Raw genomic sequence first — 20,109 nt, forward strand, 5'->3', positions numbered from 1 at the left:
CCTGGCCAACAGCAGCACTAGGGAGAGGCGAGGGACTGAAAAACAGGGGGCAAGTAGAAATGGAAGAAAGCTGGGTCTGCAGCACATTCAAGCCTGTTCTCTCCCCATACCTCTTGCTGCCCTACAACAGCAAGAGCAGTGCTCCCACCTTCCCCTGGAGGGCTGGGCAGTTGAGCCCCTGCTAGAGGAGAAAAATACCCCATCATGCATCACCCAGACCTTCCCAGTAACAAACAAGCCCAGAGCCTGCCACCCACTTCCATTATGAATGGCATTTAATTCTCCTTTATATGCGGTTTGCCAATAAAAGGCTTCATTAATAATTTACAAGCAATAAAGAGTACAGCTCCTATAAAATGAGGGTTTGTTGCAAGCTTAGTGTCACTCCAGCCATGGAGGGGTGTTGGCACACGAGCTGTGCTCCCTGTGCTGTGGGGCCAGAGACGAGGTAGACAGGAGAAGAGGGGACCCCAAGCACACAGTGCCACAGGGGAGACAGAGGTGATGGGTGAAGGGTTTCAGATGTGTGTGAGATATGCTCCTACACAGTCTGATGCCACACAGTTCCCCTACATTCCCCATCTGGCAATCTGACCATGTACCAGAGACAAGAACAGCCCACAAGGGTGGTTTCTACCATGACACTGGAAGATGTCTCTCCAATAAAATACAGGAAGCTCAGACTGGGGAGGCAGCACATGTTACTCCCCAGATCTTGGTGGCTTTGAGGGGACCAGAAAGGCTACCCCTGGGGGCCTTTGCCACCAGAATCCTCTTAGGAAGGAAGGACATGCTACCTGGAGGAACCCTGGGGAGGCAGAGACCTCTGAGAACATTCCTTGAGATGGTAGCCGGCAGTGCCCGCTCTGCTATCCCCAGCTCAGTCATCGCCCTCCTCAATCCACAGTGGGCGGGTTTGCTCCTGGAAGATGCATCCCCGAACCACCTTGGGCAGCTCCTCGATGTGGCTCCAGGCGTGGGACTCCACGCGGGCCCAGGAGCACGGCAGAGTGTGGAGAGCCTGCTCCACACCACGGCAGAACTTCAGCACCTCCGAGTCCCGCTGGCCCACCTTCCCCAGCAAGCTCCTGGGGAAAACACAGGGATGAACGTTAGCCTTGGCATAGAGAGACAGGGTGGCAGAAACACCCAAGGAATCCTTCCCATCCACACAAAGCCAATTTTCCTGCCCTTTTTCCCCTCACATCAGCCAAGCCCAACATACACAGAGCAAGTGCTCCCACCCCAGCCCTTGTTCCTCCCTCTGAACAGAAACAAGGGTTTCCCTCCCCCTCAGTGATACCCTTCATCCATGCCACTCCAGCTCTTCTTACCTGAGTCCTCTAACATTCTTCTCGGTGACCTCGACATGGATAACGATGGGGTATATTTCACTTTTAATTAGATCCCTCACACACTGAACTCCCAGCTCTAGTAGGCAGTGTTTATTCTGGAAAGGAAATTGAACAGATTTACTGATTTTAATGGAGAAAAAATAACCCCAGCCCCTGACAGTTATATTAAATCAAACCACATACTGTGAAATATCATTGCTTTTCCAATAGTAATTCCATTAAATGTGGGATTTACAGACAGGGCCAAGAGGGAAGGGGAGAATTAAAGAGCAGGGTCATCCACTCTATCATCCCCAACCCAAGAGTCCTTACTTGGCCACAGCTCATCTTCATATCCCCTTTGTCATCATTATCACCCGCAGCCCCACATTTCTCCATCTACCATCTACCCTGAGCAGAGGTGTTGCTGCTTTGGTGAAGATGAGGAATATGAGAGCAGGGAGGTCACTTCTGTGTATGGTATTTCCCACTGCCTCCTTCACGAATCCCCAATTGCCATTTCTTTCACCTGAGCTCAACAGAGTATCAGGGAGAAGTCCATATCTGCTGCTCCATAACCCCATAGCACCTGGACCTCAAACACCCTCCAAATTACACAGCCCCCAAGCAAGCAGCTCCTTCTCTATCACCACACTACCCTCCCTCCCCCTAGCTCAGCTGTCCCCTCCTCTCTCCCAATCTGAGCAGGGTGCCCCATGCTGGCCCTCTCTCTCCACATCAAACAGCTCAGCACCTTTTCCATTGCCTCCTGGATCATGCGGATTCGCCCGCTCTCCCTCCAGTCCTGGGGGGCACTTCTAGACACAGGGTGCTCCTGAGCGTGGGTAGCACTCCGATTCCCATCTGCCAGCTTCTCTGCAAGCCAAGAGGAGATATGAAAAGGGAGATGTCAGCCCCTTCTCCCTTTTGCACACACTTCCTACCTCAGATCCTGCATGTCTACTGCCACGCTGATGCTTATTGAGTTCCCTGTTTATGGATTCTGGAGAGCGAGTCTAATTATACAACATTACACATTGGCATGGATCTCCTGCAGCTTTCTGCATACAGAACAAGTAAGATACCACAGCTGAAGACACCTTGCAGGGCAAGACCAGCATCTGTGTTGCAGTATCGCAGCAACCTAAGCCAGCTCACAGCCTCGATCCCCCCTTCCCTACTGCCACACTGTCCCACCCCCTCCATAACAGAATGTGGCAGGAAAGTAATCACTTCATTTTGCCAGGCATGTTTTCTGCAGGGTTTGTGAGCTGCATGGGCTCGTAGGTGGCTCCAGCAAGCAGCAGGGCTGAGGAAGCAAGGGGAGCAAATATTTGGCATGGGAGAGTGGGAAGAAGATAGGGAGCAAGCTGCTCAGAGAGGTTGTGGAGTCTCTTTCTCTGGAGACATTCAAAATCTGCCTGGACACAATCCTGAGTAACCTGCTCTAGGTGAACCTGCTTTAGCACAGTGCTTGGACTAGATGATCTCCAGAGGTCCTTTCCAACCCCAGCCATTCTGATTCTGTGATTCTGAACCTCCTTTTCTTGGCAGCAGCCTGAGCCACCTCCACCTGCTTGGAGGTAGAAGGACAGAACCCAGCAGCTGAGGAACGCCAGGCAGGAGAACAGCAGAGAGGTGATGCTCCAGGCTGGCTGGGCATTCTCTGCTACCTCTGCTTGGTGGCACAAGTACTTCCCAGGTAGAGCTGGATCCTTCAAAGACATCTGTTCCCTTTGGGGGCAGGAGGCTCCTGGGGAAGCTGGGCTGGCTCAGACTAACTCTGCACTGCCTGGGGAGTTCTCCAAGGTAAAATAAAGGCAGCAAAGATAAATGGCTTGAGGCTCCTGGATCACCTTCCTTCCCCCACAACAAGCAAAACTGGCAGGAGTGAAGGGAGTTTTTGCCCTCAGTGTCAAGTCGCCGGCCGCAGTAATGACTTCGGAGCACATCCCCATGCAATGTTTGGAGGACCCTGCAGAGGGCTCAGCAGGGCAGGATATATGGTCAAGTCACTCAGACAAGGAGCCCAGCAGCCAAAATTTGCAGAGCCACTCTTCTTCAGCAAACCTAAGACTTTTCACTACCTCCATCACCACTCTCCCCCGCCCGCCCCCCAAATATACTAACTCATTTTTCAGTCCTGCAGTTCGCAAAGGGAGAAGTCTAAACATGGGGAAAGGAGAGAGATGGAGAAGGGAGGAGGAAGAAAGAAATGAGATGTCCTATGTAAAAATTCACTATGGGAAAAAAGGCCTTTCCCCAGCAGCCTCTGCAGAGGTGTGCCAGCCTCATGCTACTGGCAGAAGGGAGAGGACGATAGCACTAAGGCTGGATCCTCTTGTCCCCGAGGAGGAAGAGCTGGTAGGAGGTCAACATGCAGATCCCACCTCAGCCAGGGGCTTCATCTCTGGCAAGAGCCACCCAGAGCAGCAATGCAACACCACCACCACCAGCTCAAGGGAAGAGAGAGGATCCCCATGCCCCATGAGACCAAAAGGAAGGTCTGGTTTCCCTGCCAGCCAAAGGGACAGGACACAGGTAAAAATAGAAGGGAAAGTCTTGAAGACTCTGCCCAAAAAGGTGACCTGTCAACGGGTGTTGTTTGAGAAGAGTGAGAGACCCCCACACTTAGCCACTGAAGAGACACCTCATGTCCTCTCCGATAGTTCCATGAGACCACATCTCCTACTTCCAGCACTAAGAGCACTTCTTCCCTGAGTTGGACTGACCAAGGCCTCCACAGAAGTGACCTCCTTGAGCAACATCTGAGCTTCCTACCAGGTGGCTAAAAAGTGGCAGAAGGTAAAAGCAGCCTTGAGAAGTAAGAGACTTGCATACTTTACCTCACTCAGCCATAGGCTCCTAAAATGGCCTTGGTCATGTCAACCACTCATTGCTGCCTACCTGCTGGGCACACGTGGAAGTCCAGCCGAGAAGTGGGCAAGTCCACCAGGTTCCTGATGAGCCGTGGTGCAATGCAGTTAGGTGACAGCACCACAGGACGGGGCGTCTTCACCACCACAGGGCGCACCAGGCTGTAAGGCTTCAGCCTCATGTCTGGGTCTGGAAGACAAGGATGAAAAATAGAAAGCCAAAGGTGAGAACATGGGAGACGAGGCTGCCACTAGCCCACAGACCACCCAGTTCTTCCTGTACTGTCCCCTCATCCTAACTCATGGAGGCACCTACCAACCATCCTGTGTCCCAGATGAGATCCTGCCCTGGTTACAACACTCACCCACCTCTGGCTGTAGCCCTCCTTGCCCATTTCCTGGGACTCCCTTGAATTACAAACCAGTTTATTCTCCACAAAAAAACAGGTGACCCCAAAAGCCACAAAAGCAATGGAAAGCCCCATAAAGCCCAGGGAAAGGAGCACAGACTTCCCAAAATCCCATTACCACAGATATAAGAGGGAGCCTGAGCAAAGAGACTGAGGCATCCCAGATGCCAACATCCCTTCAGTGCCCACAGGCGATGACTGGGTCTCCAAGGGCGATGGGGCAGTTGCAGGGGCCACAGCTCACCTGAGCAGGGGTCCAGCCACAGCTGCTGAGGGGTCTGTTTTGAGCTTCTGTGCGGTTTGGATTTCACCAGGCGCAGTTGGTCCAAGGCCCGTTTCTTTAGCTGAGGAGAAAGTGAGGGCAATAAGGCTGAGAGCACTGAGCATTTCACACACATGTACACACACACACACACACACAGACACAGGGCTAGCTGCAGAACACCTGCCAGCAAACGGGATGGAGCGCACACACAAAAAGCATGGGACTGGGTCTGCAGCCCATCAGGTTCTGTCTGGGAAGTGGGAAGGAGGTAGGAAAGCAGCCACAGAGCAGTAACATTGCCTGGGGCATAAGTCCCTGCTCTGCTTTTTATCTTGGCTGCCACGTTTATATGGTTTGTTTTACCAACAGAATGGGGCAGATTGCATGGCGAGGTGGTGGTCTGGCCATAGGCTCACACACAGAGCTCTCACTGCTGGCTTCTTTGGCTTACATTATTTTTGTGGCTCTTCTGCTGCCCAGGCATCTGGCCCTTCTCCTGGATCTTCAAAAGCTGGTGAGCCCTGAAAAGACAGTGAGGTTGCATTCAAACAACTCTAGAGCCCCCCAGGAACCATAACCTGCTGTGACCCTCTTTGCCAAACCCCACAGAGACCTGCTGAAGCATATCAAAGCCCTCACTCAACCTCCCAGTCTCTCAACAGTACCCAAACACTACCACATTGGTCCCCCATACAAGGCTTGGGCATTCCACACATTCAAGAGGCCAATCCTCACCCATCAGGACTCCTAGGGCATGCTCACCACAAAGAAATGGGACTCAGGTACCCCAGGTAGTGCCTGCCTTCCTCCTCATTCTGGTTACCTGCTGTAGTTGGGCACTGTCCCCTTGTCCAGGTCCCGCATGGTCAAGGGGTCGACACGGGAACAGTACCACTCCAGCCCCCCTTTGTGCATGGTGTCCGTGACATGGAGGATCTCCCGACACTTGACGCACAGTGCATAAGGGTCTGATGGCTCCAGGAGGGACAGGTTGGTGCGTACATAGAATGAGTCTCCAGAAAACTTCTTCCCTTCTTCTAGGGCTTCCCGCAGAGGCTGGTATCCTGAAGCAGGAGATATAGGTCACCGGTGGGGGCACAAGAGACAACAGTCACCGACAAGATAGGCAAGTCCCCAGCACAACTGTTATGCTATGGATTGGGGTGAGGGGGTGCAGAGGAGGCAGACAGAAGGTCTGTACCTCCATCCTGTAACTCAGAGGATGTACATGTCACACCAGACAGGGAAAACTACCGGAGCTATGGCCAACCCCTGTGTCACACATGGTGGCCTAGGACCAAACAGGAGAGGAGAGAGAATAACTGAGATTCACCTCCAGGGCTGGGTGGAGGGTCTGGAAAGGAAGGCAGAGAGCTCAGGCTCAAAGGAGACCCAGCTCCCAGGGTCTTACCTTCCAGGTCCAGCTGAAAGACAAGTCTGGAAGGCTCATCCCAATGCAGCAGGCTCAGGTAGGCGACCTCCCGTGTGCAATTCTCCAGAGAAAGCACCTCTTCCTTCAGCGATGGCACCCTCAGCTAGCAAGGACCCGATGCCATTAGACCTAGGGGCTGGAAGAGTATGTTTCCCCCCAGCTCCCTCACCCACCAGGGCTACACAAGAGATGCTACCGAGCAATGTAGGCCTGGGGAAAGTTCTGCTTGAGAAAAAGGCAACCTCAACCTGCATCTGGTTCCCTCCTCTGCCTCTAAATACCTGCTGCCAGCCACCACCCAGTCTGGGCTGCTGTGAAAGCAAATGTCTGTGCATGAACGTGTGTGGGAGTGAGGGCGGGAGAGCCAGTTTATTTTCAGTTACAGGTGGGATATTAATTCAAGAAGCATAGCTGTATTTCAAGTGGTGTCATTCTTGCCAAAATAAATGCCCTTCCCTCCCTCCAGGAGCTTTCTTCAGAGCAATCATTCTCTATAGCTCAGGAGGGTCATGAAGGCCTGACAAATCTCGCTCCAGAATTGATCACTTCACAATGGGCATGTGTGGGATGCAGGATGCAAAGTGCTCTGAAATACTACAAGGTGAGACAACTCAAGGGACACGTAGCCACACTTCTGTCTTAATCTGCATGACTCCTTTTTGTTTCTCCCCTCTCAAGACTGAAGGAAGTGTTTCAGAAGGTCTCAGCACTTTTATATGCACAAGTACACTCGAGTGCCATGAGACCTGGATGGTTGTTTGTGCTGCATAAAGCTCTAGGCAGGGAGCAGTCCCAGGAAACAGGAGAAATGGAGGTGGACTTCAAGAAGGCATAGGCCAACTTGCACTGGGGATCACTCCACACTCCTTGCATCATCCTAGTGCCTTGCAAACCCACAAAGCGAGCTCATTCCTGGACTCACCTCGATGAGCCGGCACCCTTCCCTGAGTCCTGCATCCTCAACCCGTGAGCCTGGCTTGACCCACTGGACGTAAATCCCTGTCCTGTTTCCTCCAAGGATGGAGATGTCTGCTCTGAGTCTCTTCTCCTGGGCTGAGGGGTTGCTGGGGTGACCCATGCTAGGGAGCTGTACCATCAATGACCTGGCAAGGAGAAATGCTAAGTCCAGCAACTGAAGTTTGCTGCCTTTTCTAAGAACAGGTCCCCCATGCATTATGTCCAGCTACAGAGTGTTTATTGCATTGAGCACCATGCAGTACAGAGCTCATGATCACGGCCACCACCAGGGCACATACACAGAACTTATGAACCCACATAACCTCTTCCGTTCCTCTAGCCCCAACACTGAAGCCAAGCTGGGCTCCCACGATCCTGTGCCTACCTAGAGAGATGTGTCCAGCCTAGGGAAACATCTACACCCCACACCCCACATCCACAACAAATGGGACAGCACAAAAATCTCAAGTCCTGCTAGGAAGCAAAGACTATAGGATCTTCATTTCTCTCCTCCCCCATTAGCGAGAAACAGCCCACAAGGGGGTAGGCAGAAAGGAAGGGTCTCCCAAGCATGGTCCTCCAGCACCGTGGCACATCCCCCCCAAGCAGCTGGCTCAGAGTGCCAAGCTCAGAGAACATTAGTCACCTCCTGGTGACCTCCTCACGTCTCGGAAGCGTGGACAGGCAGATGTCCGACTTCACCCTGTTGTAGGTGCTGCTGGAAGAAGAGGAGAAGGCCCCAAGCGAGGTACTAGCAAACCCACTGCCTAGGAAAGAAAGCGAGAAGGAGAAAGAGGGTACATCAGTGCTGCAGGGAGCTCATGTTCTCAGGGTGGCAAAGGTCTGTCACCCCCCACTTGAGCATTTTCTAGCATCTGACTGGGAAGCTGAGGCTGCAGGAAGTTTTTGGACAGTCACTCTCCTGGAAAGGGTTTCCCATGTCTACTGAAAAGAGCAAATCTTTGCTCTCTTCGTCAGCATTTCAGTCAGAAGGCAGCAGCAGTCATGGCCACCTGTATGTGCCCAGAGGAGATCAGCTACCAGCACACACCACAGGACCTACCAGCACCAGGAGCTGCACTCCAGGAGATTTACAACCCATTATGCAGAACCAATAAACAGCCCAGGGCAAAGGCATTTCTCTCTTCTGTTACCTGCTTCCTCAACTCCACATCAAGTTCTCTGTAAACGCAGCTCTCCATAAATTAAACAGAGCTGATGTGAACAGCTCGTTACTCTGCAGGGGAAAAGCCAGGTTTTCCAGCTGCTGTGCCTGGCACCGCATGGGGGGACATGTGGGTCCATGCTACAGGCGGAGAGCCCTCACAGTGAGCTGCACAAACCAAAGGCATGAGGGAGGGTCAGTTGTCCAACCCCTCTCCCCACAGCCACCACTTGTTTTTAGCTAAGGCCTTCGGGAAAAGCCCCCATCCTGGTACCTGTTGCATCTTCAATGTTCCTAAAGGAGCCGCAGGACAAGCTACAAAAGAGACAGGAAGGTGAGCTGTGAGGCAGCAGCTTTTCCAAAGCTTGTTTGCATCCCATTCTCAATCCCATCCCCACAGCCTTCTCCCACCCCCCAGAAAGAACCCCCCGCAGCCAGCATGCAGCTCCCAGCAAGCCGCCCCCCTCTCAGTCCCCACTCCAGGCTTCCCTCTCCCCTGCCAGCTGTCTCTCTCTGGCCCCCACAAGCGCCACAGAGGCCACACAGACTCCGTCAGCCCCCAGCAATCACCTTTTGTAGGGCATGCACCTATCTTCCCGCTGCCGTCGGAGGATGGAGCCGACGCAAGGTGGGAAAGGGAAGGTGGAAAGGCGATTGATATCCTTCTCACTGTCAGGAGTCACGTCCTTGGGCAGAGTGGAAGAAAGATGCCTGCTGACACCAACACCCAGTACACCTCTCCCCTCCCTTTGGCCTAGGTTGCAAACAGCTCCTAGGGTACCACATCCCTTTTCAGGGATCATCCACATCCCTCCAAATACCCAAAGGCACCTTGTTTTCCCAATGAGAGAGCACAGATGGAGACACATGACACTGTGTACCCAACTTTTTGCAATGTACAAGATATGGGAGTAATAGCAGATGAAGGCAACATCCAGCCTTGCCATTTTATCTCGCTTTTAGCCACCACACACCCAGAGGTGTGAGTAACCTATGGGAATGCCCATTTTAGGGTGCTCTAGGATGAGAGTTCAAAGAGACAAAGGAAAGAACCTGACTCCCTTATAAATAATATGATGCTACTACAGGATTTTCAAAAGAGTTAGGGTTTCTCCCCCAGCATATGTAGATTAAACAGCTTTTGGGGAGGGTATCATTTTACATGAGGCTGTTGATTTCTGTGGTGTCATATGGGATGAAGACAGTTCTGCTTCGTCCCCATTCCCACCCACGTGAGTGCTGCACACTTTGGTGCAGCATTGGCCAGTTGGTCAGAGACCAAGAGAGCAAAGGTTTGCACCTGGGACTTGCTTCCACCTTACACACCACCCCCTGCCCAGTTTTCCACCAAGTCACAGACCCACAGTGAACCTGCTCCAGTGTCTCTGTGCCATTCTTGAGCAGCTTGGTTCTCCACTGCCCTCAGCCGAGGGCCAGCCTGTCAGGGTCAAATGCTCACCATGCTCTGAATGGCTGAATCCCCTGGAAACGGGATAGCAGAAACCCCCAGTGCATCCACAACTCCATTCGTAAAGCTGGAAGGGTTGTCTACAAGGCTCCAGGTGCTGCTGAGGTTGGAGCAGAGGGAGTAGGAAGAGCTGCACATCTGGGAGAGAAGGCACTCATCATCTCGTTGCATCCCTCAGAAATCAGCCCTGATGCCCCCTGCCTTCTGTTCCCCCTTCCTTCCAGCCACCCTCACCTTGCCTAGGCTGCGGCTGCCTTGGCAGCGCTGCAGCTGTGCCTCCAGGGTGCTGTTCAGCCCTTCTGCCTGGCTCAGCTTGCTTAGGAGCTCGTCCCTCTCCTCCTCCAAGGCCCGCACACGTTTGCGGTACTGGTCCTTCTCAATCAAGCTCTGGGAGTATTGTAGCTGCACCCCATCACGGTGCTGGATTGCCTGCAAGGAGCCAGGTTGAAAGTGAGAAAAGGTGGAGGACTGCACTACTAATCCCCACCTCCCACCCTGGCATGGATGGAAGAGATCCAGTGGGGAAGGAGGGGTGTATCTGGAGCAGAGATGAAAGCCCTATTCCTGTTGGAAGACAGAGGGCAATTCACCTGGTCCCGCTCTTTCTCAATCTCCTCTAGCTGCAGCAGCACTGTGTTCATCCGATGCTTGTAAAGATCACAGTCCTTCTGCAGCGTCCGGTATTTCAGCTGCAGATCTTCCACATCCTGCAGGTACTGGCAACAGTGGGCAACAAGCATTAGCCCTCTTGAAAGCGACTGCTGTGGCTTCCTAACCTACTCTCTCCCCCCTCTTCCAGGACCTGATCTGTGCGCAGGGATGAGGGCAGTGATGGATGTTCTACCTTATCCCTCAGCTCTTCAGCCCACTGCAGCTCGTTCTGCAAGGAGTTGAGTTTCTGGCAGAGATCTTGCCGGTCATCTTGGGCTTCCTTCCAGTCGTGCTCCAGGATGTCCAGCAGGATCTGCTCAGAGCCTGGCACTGGGCCCTCGCCAGGCTTCTAGGAGGAGAGAGGGTAATATCACTGCACCACAAGCATCAAGGGAGCTCCTCCAGACCAGGGCAGTGACAGGCAGACTGGCAAGACTGCCACCATCACTCCTGCATTAATCTACCATGCACTCCAAGGCACAAAGTCCCACTTGGGAGCACATCCAAGAGTCACAAGCTGGAAACAAGGACCCATCATTACCCAGAAGCAAGGGCAGCCACCATAGCCAAGCAATATTCTCAGAGGAAGGGACAGACCAGCAGAGGACAATGATTTCCCCCATCTTTCCAGTGCCCATGTCACCAGCACTGGGGGTGCCCCAGGAAAGGAGACAACCTGGAGCCTGCCCTGCCTCACTAGGTACCTGCAACATGCCCTGCAGCTCCTGCAGAGAAGCCGTGAGCCGCTGGTTCTCAGCCCACAGCTCGGACACAGCATCGGGGTGGCCCCGCTCCTCCACCTCTCGCTGGGGCGGCGTAGACACCTGTTTCCGCAGCAGGCTGCACTCCTCCTCCAGGCTGGTCACTTTGCATTTCAGCTGGTCCACCTACAACTCCGGGAAGAAACATAGTCTGACACACATGGCCCCTGCAACTCTGCCTTAGCAGGAGAGTGAAGCAGAGAGGACACTTGGCAGAAAAAGCTTCTGGAGACAAGGAAAGCAGAGGCTGGGCAACCATGTGAAGGACTATCCTACAGTTGGGCCAAGGTTAGCACAGCTGCACACAAAAGATTTTCCCTGCAGGGCAAAGGAGGAAGATGCACTTGCATAAGCACACTGAGTCTCAGGATCCTCTCTTGGTGCAATGACTTTCTTGCCACCTTGAGGCATCCCTGAACGCCGGTGGACCAGGACCTCTGGTGCACTGCCAGAACCAGCAGCTGTGGGTATCTCAAAGGCTCCCCAGCTTCTAGAACAGCTGAGAAACAAATCTGCAGCAGAAAAATCCACTGGAGGCTTTTCAGTGTAGGGAGGTCACCTCTGGCCTGGGAAGTGTCTGAGGCTCAAGCTCCTGAAGGCTGCAGGGTACCACAGGTGCTTCATCACACCTGGCCTGCTCTCACACTCCTCCACCAACGTATCGCTGGAGACAGCAGAAGTCAGTTACTTTTAGGAGTAAGGGAAGTCCTCACAGACCTGTAGCAATTGATGAGGTTGATCAGAGAACCAGAGTTTCGCTGTCAGGTAGGCTCTGAAAGCAAATGGGGCAGGGAAAACCCATCAAAGCCACTGAGTAGTAAGAAGTACTGCCAAAATTGCCAAGGAGGGACTTGGGAACTGCATTACCTCTGCAAATCTTCCCAAAAGATCTCCAAGGAGTTCTGGGGACTAGTCACTTCTGGACCCTGGAGCCAGAAGGGGAAGGCAGGCTGGGGACCTGGTGGCTGCCAATGCTTCCAAGGGGATTTCTCCAGCCCGCAGTCATGCACAAATAATTTACCTCCCTGCTCAGAGGAGGCCCAGGGGAGCTGGCATTGGCAGGAATACCAGATAACAAGCAGGGGAGGATCCCGGCTCTGGCAGAGCAGGATGAGGAGTGAAAGGTAGCCGCGGGGCTGCATGAGAGGACCAGGCCCAGACTGGTGGGGGGAATGCCAGGAGGCAGCAGAGCACCAAGGAAACCGGGTTATTAATAGGTTCAAGGTAGGGCTGTCCTTGCCCAGGCAGGAAATGGGCGCGTGTTTGCTGGAGGTGAGAGCTTGGCAGCTGGAGCACAGTGTCACGAATTCCTTCAGGTATGCGGGGCATGAGTCTCCCGAACGTCATGAGACAGATGAGGAGGCGATGGGGAGCAGCGAGGAGAGGGGGGGATGGAGTCTGGGCCAAAACACTCACTACTATGAGCAGTGAGGTGGCTGGGCAGCTTCAAGCAGTGCACACACGCCCAGCACCCCATGTGCCACCATCCTCACTAGAAAGAGAAAAATGCAAGCCCTTTCCCGGGGAAGAAGTAAATACAAACACTCAACAGAATCAGCTGCCTGCTGCCTGCCTGTGCTGCCTGGACACAGGTAACCAACAGCAGAGTAGGCAGTGCAGGGCAGCAAGTGAATGCAGGAGGAGATGGGGCATCTCATGGAGTACTGCATCCAACATCAGAGCCCTCAGTGCATGGAAGACATGGACCTGTTGGAGAGGGTCCAGAGGAGGCCACAAAAATTATCAGAGGGCTGGAACAGCTCTGCTATGAGGACAGGCTGAGAGAGTTGGGGTTGTTCAGCCTGGAGAAAACAAGGCTCCTGGGAGACCTTATTGTGGCCTTTCAGTACTTAAAAGGGGCCTATGAGAAAGATGGGGACAGACTTTTTAGCAGAGCCTGTTGCAATAAGACAAGGGGTCATAGTTTTAAACTAAAGGAGGGGAGATTCAGGCTGGACGTGGGAAATAAATTTTTTACAATGAGGGTGGTAAAACACTGGCAGTTTGCCCAGAGAGGTGGTAGATGCCCCATCCCTGGAGACATTCAAGGCCAGGCTGGATGGGGCTCTGAGCAACCTGATCTAGTTGAAGATGTCCCTGCTCATTGCAGGGGGTTGGACTAGATGACCTTTGAAGGTCCCTTCCAACCCAAACTATTCTGTGGTACCAATGGCCAGGCTGACAGATACTGGGGAAGGCATCATCCTGGCAGCTCTTCTGACTTGGGTCTGGTTCCTCTAGGTGACATATCTCCAGCTGCCCTAGGGCAGTGGTGAGTCTCCCATGCCGTGCTCATGACTTGGCCGCTCTGCCTTGCACAAGGCATGATCACCATCAAGAGCAGGGGCATGCACCCCAACACGCGTCCCACCTGCCATCAGCTCCTTCACACTCATGGGCCACCATGTGCAGTCACCCGTGTGCATCCCCCTCAGCCATCAGAACCCCACCATCTCCCACCACCACCACCCACGCTCCCCAGGGCCGTACCACCAGCTGCAGGTCTCGGCTCCGCAGCACAGCCATGTTCTTCTCCTCGCAGAGCTGCGCATAGCGCATGGCCATCATGTAGTTCTCATCCTTCAGCCTCAGCAGCTCCAAGCTGTTGGAGTCCCACTCCTCTCTCAGACGCTGGCAACGCTCCTGCACCTTCTGGAGCTCCTGCAGCTGCTGCTCCATCCTGGCCTGCTCTTGCTCCAATGCCTGGTTTTTCACCTGGAGCTGGTGTTCCTTCAGCAGGTGCTCCTTCCTCTGAGCCCTCACCTTTTTCACCTCCATCATAAGGAACTGAGTGAGTCCCTCAGGGCCTTCCTCATCTGAGGGGAGACAAAAGAGAATCAGGTCCTGGCTGCTGAGAAAGGCATAACCCCCAAAAAAGCAACCCAACACTGTTTTCCATCGAGAGGTGCCAAGTTCTCCTAAGCCCTTCTTGTCCCAGGCTTACGGCACCATAGTCCATTACATACATACATTTGCCCCCCTTCCTGCCAGATCCAGAACACAGAGCTGTCAGTGTTCCTTGCGCACAGCATGAACCAGGGCTTTATACATGCGCAGGGACAGATTTATGGCCCTTCCCATGCAAGCAGCGCCTGCCCTTACCCAGGATCATAGAGCAGCGCTGGGCTGGCTCCCTCCCCGTTAGCCGGGTGTAATGCTCTGGGTAGTAAAACTCTAAGGACTCCAGGAAGGCTTCGTAGCCTCGTTTCCCACGGCGCCGAAGGATGTCCATCAGGTAGCCTGGAAGAAGGTATAAAGAGCTAGGATGAATTCCCTGCAAATCAGAGAGAAAACAGCATAGCCCAGCTTCATGATACGAAGTAGCATCTCCACCAGTTCTACCTCCACTCACAAAAAAGGAATGGCTAGAGTAGGGAATGGGATGGAGCTCTGCCCTCATCTGTGTGCACCCAGGGGGAGTCCCACAGAGGATGAGAGGGAGGTCTGGCTGCAGAGCATCTCAGGGAACAACAAAGCTGGGGTAGCAGTGCAGCAGGAGGCACCAGGAGGCCACAACACTACATGCTGGGTAGCATCCCTTGCCTATCAAAACCAGGTTGTCCCTCACAAAGTAGGCCCACCTCCGTGCAAGTTTGTGCTTTCTCTCACCTGTCTGGTTGCTTTTGCAAGGGAATCGGCATGAATTCAGCACCTCCTCCTCATCCTGCTCATCTATCACGCGGCACTGGCGCAGGTACGGGGTGAGCTTCGCAGGGTTCAGGGAGCGGGTCAGCTGGTGCCGCGCACTCTCAATCTTCTCCCAAATGGTGTCTTCTTCCTCTTCCTGCTCCGAGAGGCTGCAGGTTTGGAGAGAAGCATTCTCCAGGGCTGGGAGGTTAAAAGGAAAGAAGAGCTCTGAGGAGTGATGAAGAAACAGAGGGTAAAAGGCAAGAGCAGCCATGGGAGAACATGAGCCAAGGTCTTGCAAATGGGACTCAGATACATCAGAAGGCATTTTACAGACAAATCAATCCAGCAGGATCTCAATGTGTCCACTTAGGGCCTTAGATATGCAGGAGGCAGACAGTAGTAGCATATAAGGGGGTTAGAAACACATGCAGTGGGAAGTCTAGGGAAAACGTGATCTTCACCCCTGAAGCACTCTTAAATTCCCCCAACCATTACACATCTTTCCTTCGTCCCCATCCCTGAGAACAAAAAACTCTCAGAATCAAGAGTTTTCACTGCCCGTGACATGATCTCTCATATTGGGGTTGGAGAGGAAGGTTTCTCTGGGGATCCACTTGCCCTGCGTATGCCCCAAGCATCCATGACCAAACTTAAGTTCTCAAGGGCACCATGCCACAGAGCAGCTAAGCTACAGGTATTAGAGCCAATGGGGAATCGCAGAAGCATATCTTCCATGTGTCTTCCACAGATCGGTGAGAAGCCCTGGAAATATGCAGCAACGAGGCAATCCCTCTATCAACCAAATAAAGCAGGACGAACTCCTGAAGTCAGTGGAGAACCCTCAGAGCAGTGGTGAACCTGCTCCATTAAGTCCTCCAGGCTGCGACAGAGCAGGTATGTGTAAGGAGCTCTCTTCCCAGCTGGGTGTCGACTCAACCAGCGCATTTGTTTTCACTTGAGAAATAAAGCCTGCTTCACAGGCCAGAACAAATCCTTTTTGCTGGCAAGGGGAAGTACAGCAAAGAACATCTGACACTCAGAAGCCATCTCTCCTCCCCAGTGAGCACTGTTAACTCCTCCTCTGGTGTTGGCATCAAGTCCACTTTCCCATCCCAGCCACACAAAACATCCCCAGGGGCAGTGGTTCATATTGCATGAAGGCAGAGGGAAGGAATTCTTCCACTCTTTTTGTCTTTTCTTTGGGTTTGTTTTTCTTTCTTGAGGTGAGAATGATATCATGGCATTTCAGACAGTCAAATAGCACAGCAAGGAGGGTGGCTGAGAGAGCTGTGTAGAAGTTAATCCTCCAAGTAGGAATATGGGAGGCTCAGGGTCTGCTGGATGAAGGATAACAGAAAGAGACAACTGTTGAATCCACAAAAGATGCTCAAGTGTCTGATTTCTGGCACCAAAGGGCTTAGGAGCCTAAATATTGATACAGATCTGGATCGTCCTGGGTTGAATAAAGAAAACAAACTGTATTTCACGCAGAAGCTGATCTCTCTCTCATTTGGGATAGACTCGCCACAGAGACACAAGTATGCAGAAGGAGGATGCAACAGCAGATCACAGAAGTTGCACTGTTTCGAGCTCCACGCCTCAGCAGCAGATTTATGCCTTTAAATCAAAGTATTTCTCCAAGAAAGCCAAGCCGGCTGTGCAAGCAGCAAACAGCTTCTTGGCAGGCAGGCTCGGCAGAGAGAAAGAGGGCAGAAAGGTTTGGTAGCCGGTACCCCTCCTCCTGCCCGGTGTAACCTTCCTCCTGCCCGCCGCTGCCCCTCCAGGACGGGGGGCCCGGGGGAAGCGGGGCGAGGCGGGCCAGTTTCCCCTTTCGGGCAGCACGAAGCCGCTCTTTGATGAACGGCGAGCCGAAGGTCAGCCCTGAGGAGCTGGCTGGGAAAGAGGAGGAGAAGAGGAGCAAACACCCCCCCCCCACCACCACCCCAGAGCCCGGGAGAAACCCACGCCCCCGGCCGCCCCGACGCGATGCCGACGGGCGCAGCAGCGACCTCCGCGGGAGAGGGGCACGGCGGGGCTGCGTCGATCCCGAAGGCTTCGCAAGGCCGGGGAAGAAGCGCCCGTGCCCCGTTCCCGGCCGAGGGTCCCCCCTTACCCGCCATCCCCGCCGCCGGGCAGGTTGCGCCCCGCTCCGCGCCCGCTCCGCCGCCGCCCGTCTCGCCGCCCCGGCAGGTGTGTCTGAAGCGCTCTCCCCACCCCGCTACACATTCCCTCCCTTCTTCCCTCCCTCCTCCAGCCGGCTGGGAGGGAACCGGCAGCCCCCTGAGCAATGCAGAGCCCAGCCCTGCCCGCCCCCGTGGGCCGCGGTGGAACTCACCGGCGGGGCGGGAGCGACCCCCCTCCCCCGGCCTCTCCTGGTTTCTGAGGCCCTCCAGCTGCTCCTCACCTGGGAAAGGTTCTTCTCCGTGTGTGTCCCGTCTTTCTGACCCTCCTCCCCAGCCCCGGGCTGGAGCTGCTCTCCGGGAGGATGTGGCTCACCGGAGACTTCTCTTCCGAAACGCACCCGGCTTCACCTCCCGACAGACAGGCGGGGGAAGGGGGTGCCCGGCTTGGCCTCCCAGCAGAGACCCTGCCCGGGCAGAGCGCAGCTTCCCCAGCTCTGCCTGCAGAGAACATAGAATCATAGAATCATTTTGGTTGGAAGAGACCCTCAATATCATCAACTTCAACCATTAACATTACTCTGGTACTAAACTTTGTCCCTTAGAACCTAACCTATACGTCTTTTAAACATCTTTTAAACACGTCCAGGGATGGTGATTCAACCACTTCCCTGGGAAGCTGGTTCCAGGGCTTGACAATCCTTTCCATGAAGAACTTTTTCCTAGTATCCAATCTAAACTTCCCCTGGCACAACTTGATGATGAGGTGCATAAGGAAGAGATTTTTTTGGCTCAGGGGCTTCAGAAATTGCGGCCCGGCCACCCCAGATAGACCTGGTTCTGGATGGAGTGGGGCGTTTCAAGCAGTCCTCAGTAGTGTCTGTGGGTGGAGCTGGATGTGGAGGCACCCCCAGGGCAGCATGACTAAGCTGTACCCCAGGACATGCAGGGGCTTGCACCAGCCAGCCTGACCAAGCACTGAGTCCCCTGGGCCAGGGCAGATGCCAGGAAGCTTTCCTCCTCCGTAGGGTCCAGGTGGCCACAGCAATCACAGGAGTGGATCTGTGTGTCCGCACAGCATCCCAAAGAGCCTGCACAGGATAACTTCCACCCCTGCAGTGGACCAGATTGACCAAATTCGTGCATACCACTGAGACTAGGAAGGGTCTGGGAGAAATGGAATTAGACACCATGGTTCAGTCCAGACATCATATGCCTCCCCCTCCAGAACTAAGGTGTTTTTCATTTTCTCTAGCAGTCCAATTTCATGCTCATTTCATCACTCTCAACTGTGTCAAACCTCAGACCTCAGGGGCCAGGGTAGACAGCGCAGGCTCTGTGCAAGAGATTTCCAATGCAATAACAAGCTCATAAGAAATCAGAGTTCACCTCACTCCCCTCAGCCTCAGGGTCAGCCCACCGAGTAGCCCAGAGTAGTGCTATGCGTCCCTCCAGGGCTCAGGACACAACATAAAGGAGCCCCACATTGCTCCTGACCCCGCCAGCATATTCCCAAAAGGGAGATGCCCTCAGCATCCCACAATTGCAGCTTCTAGGACCCCACCTCTGCATGGAAACCTTTCTCTCCTCCCTCAGGTAACCAAAGTGAGGGAAATGTGAAATAATCTTGAGGCATGAACTGGGCCCCCTGCCCTGAAGGCTTTCCGCTGCACCCAAAATTAACATCTTCAGTTGTTTCTCCTCCAGGGCCAATGGCAGACGCATCCCTGCAGTGCTCCTGCACTGGCTTTAGCAAGGTGGTTTAAGGGAAGGGAGGCTTTAGCAAGACTCTTTCCCCATGTGGCTGTGTTCATTTCAAGATCAAGCACAACCACCATCTGGGAATTGAGACTGCTATCTGTGTGATGCACAGAGCATCACACACATACATAGCCTTTTTGTTGCAAAATACACACAGATATTAAGCAAACACCAGGCACATGTGCACACACAGGGCTTTCAGCAAACACCACCTCCTCTTGCATGACAAACGTCCCAACAGGCACTAGTTGAAAACCCGAGTGTATGAATTTGCTGCTGACTCACCTTCCCGGCGAGGGGTCCCAGCTGCTGCCTTCCCCTCCCTTGCAAACGCAGCGCAGAGCTCCCCCACAAAGGGGACGTGCTGACATAGGACCACGAGCAGCAGGGCACAGCTCTGGTCTCCAGCCCTTACCTCCAGCCAGAGGTGTCCAGCTGAGTGATCAGAAGCAAGTATGAGCAAGGGTGCCCCCAGGGAACCCATTCTGACTCAAGCCAAGTCAATGTTTGCCTACTAGTTATTCTAGAGAAACAGCCCAGGTCTCTCTCTAGTGAAAAGATTTCCTGAGCAGGGATATTATGTGGTGATAAAAGATAAGATCTTCACAGTCATGACAAAAGCCCCAAAACAAGGGTTGGTTTCTCTCATTCACTCAGAGAGAGATCTACTCAAGGCTGATGTCAAGGAATCATCTCCCTCCCTTACCCTGACCCCAGGGGTAGTGGCTGCGGTGCTTTGTGACTCAGAGCACACAGACATCAGACAGAGCAGCTCCCACATCAAGCACCACCAGTCACTTTCTTTCACAGAGGACCTCTTCTGAGCTCAGCAGGTACCCCATGAGCAGGCAAACCACCCCTGAAGGCTCTGGACTGGGTGGATGATCCCAACAGATCAGACAAACAGCTCTTGAGAGGAAGGAGGTGGTTTGTCCCTGTTTTTTGGCTGGGGTATGGAGGCACGGAGATTAAGAACTTGCCCTTCAGAGGGAAACTGCAGTCATACAAGATGCCCCCAGTTCATCTGAGATGTGCGGTCCCATCAGACTGCACATGCTCACAGCCAGGTATTACATCTCCAGAACAGCTTTACCAGTAGCAGCAGCTACTTTTGTGCTGGCACACTTGAGTTCACAGCAGGAATGACATTGGGGTGTTTGGGTGAGGGGTTTTTTTGTGTTGGGTTGTTGGTTGTTTACAGTTTTTTTGTTGTTTGGGGGTGGTGTGGTGTGGTGTGGTTTTTTTTTTTTTCCAAATCCTAACCAAAATAGTCACAGTG

At 53.5% G+C, this 20,109-nt stretch overlaps 1 protein-coding gene across 1 annotated transcript; it reads right to left on the reverse strand.

Moving 5' to 3' along the window:
* Positions 1 to 279: 279 nt before the first annotated feature.
* CARD10 (caspase recruitment domain family member 10) lies at positions 280 to 18,014 on the reverse strand (the record flags this gene model as incomplete). Its single annotated transcript, XM_082071203.1, has 22 exons — positions 280 to 1,088; positions 1,335 to 1,450; positions 2,089 to 2,210; positions 4,242 to 4,400; positions 4,865 to 4,964; positions 5,337 to 5,406; positions 5,709 to 5,949; positions 6,297 to 6,420; positions 7,240 to 7,420; positions 7,921 to 8,041; positions 8,714 to 8,754; positions 9,010 to 9,125; positions 9,899 to 10,045; positions 10,142 to 10,336; positions 10,498 to 10,623; positions 10,752 to 10,907; positions 11,263 to 11,445; positions 13,810 to 14,135; positions 14,422 to 14,559; positions 14,929 to 15,147; positions 17,354 to 17,440; positions 18,005 to 18,014. The coding sequence occupies 22 exons, from the start codon at positions 18,012 to 18,014 to the stop codon at positions 881 to 883; spliced, it is 3,186 nt and encodes a 1,061-aa protein (XP_081927329.1). The 3' UTR covers positions 280 to 880.
* Positions 18,015 to 20,109: the final 2,095 nt, after the last annotated feature.

Source organism: Streptopelia decaocto (assembly GCF_964273445.1).
Source record: "Streptopelia decaocto genome assembly, chromosome: 1".
Taxonomy (NCBI): Eukaryota; Metazoa; Chordata; class Aves; order Columbiformes; family Columbidae; genus Streptopelia; species Streptopelia decaocto.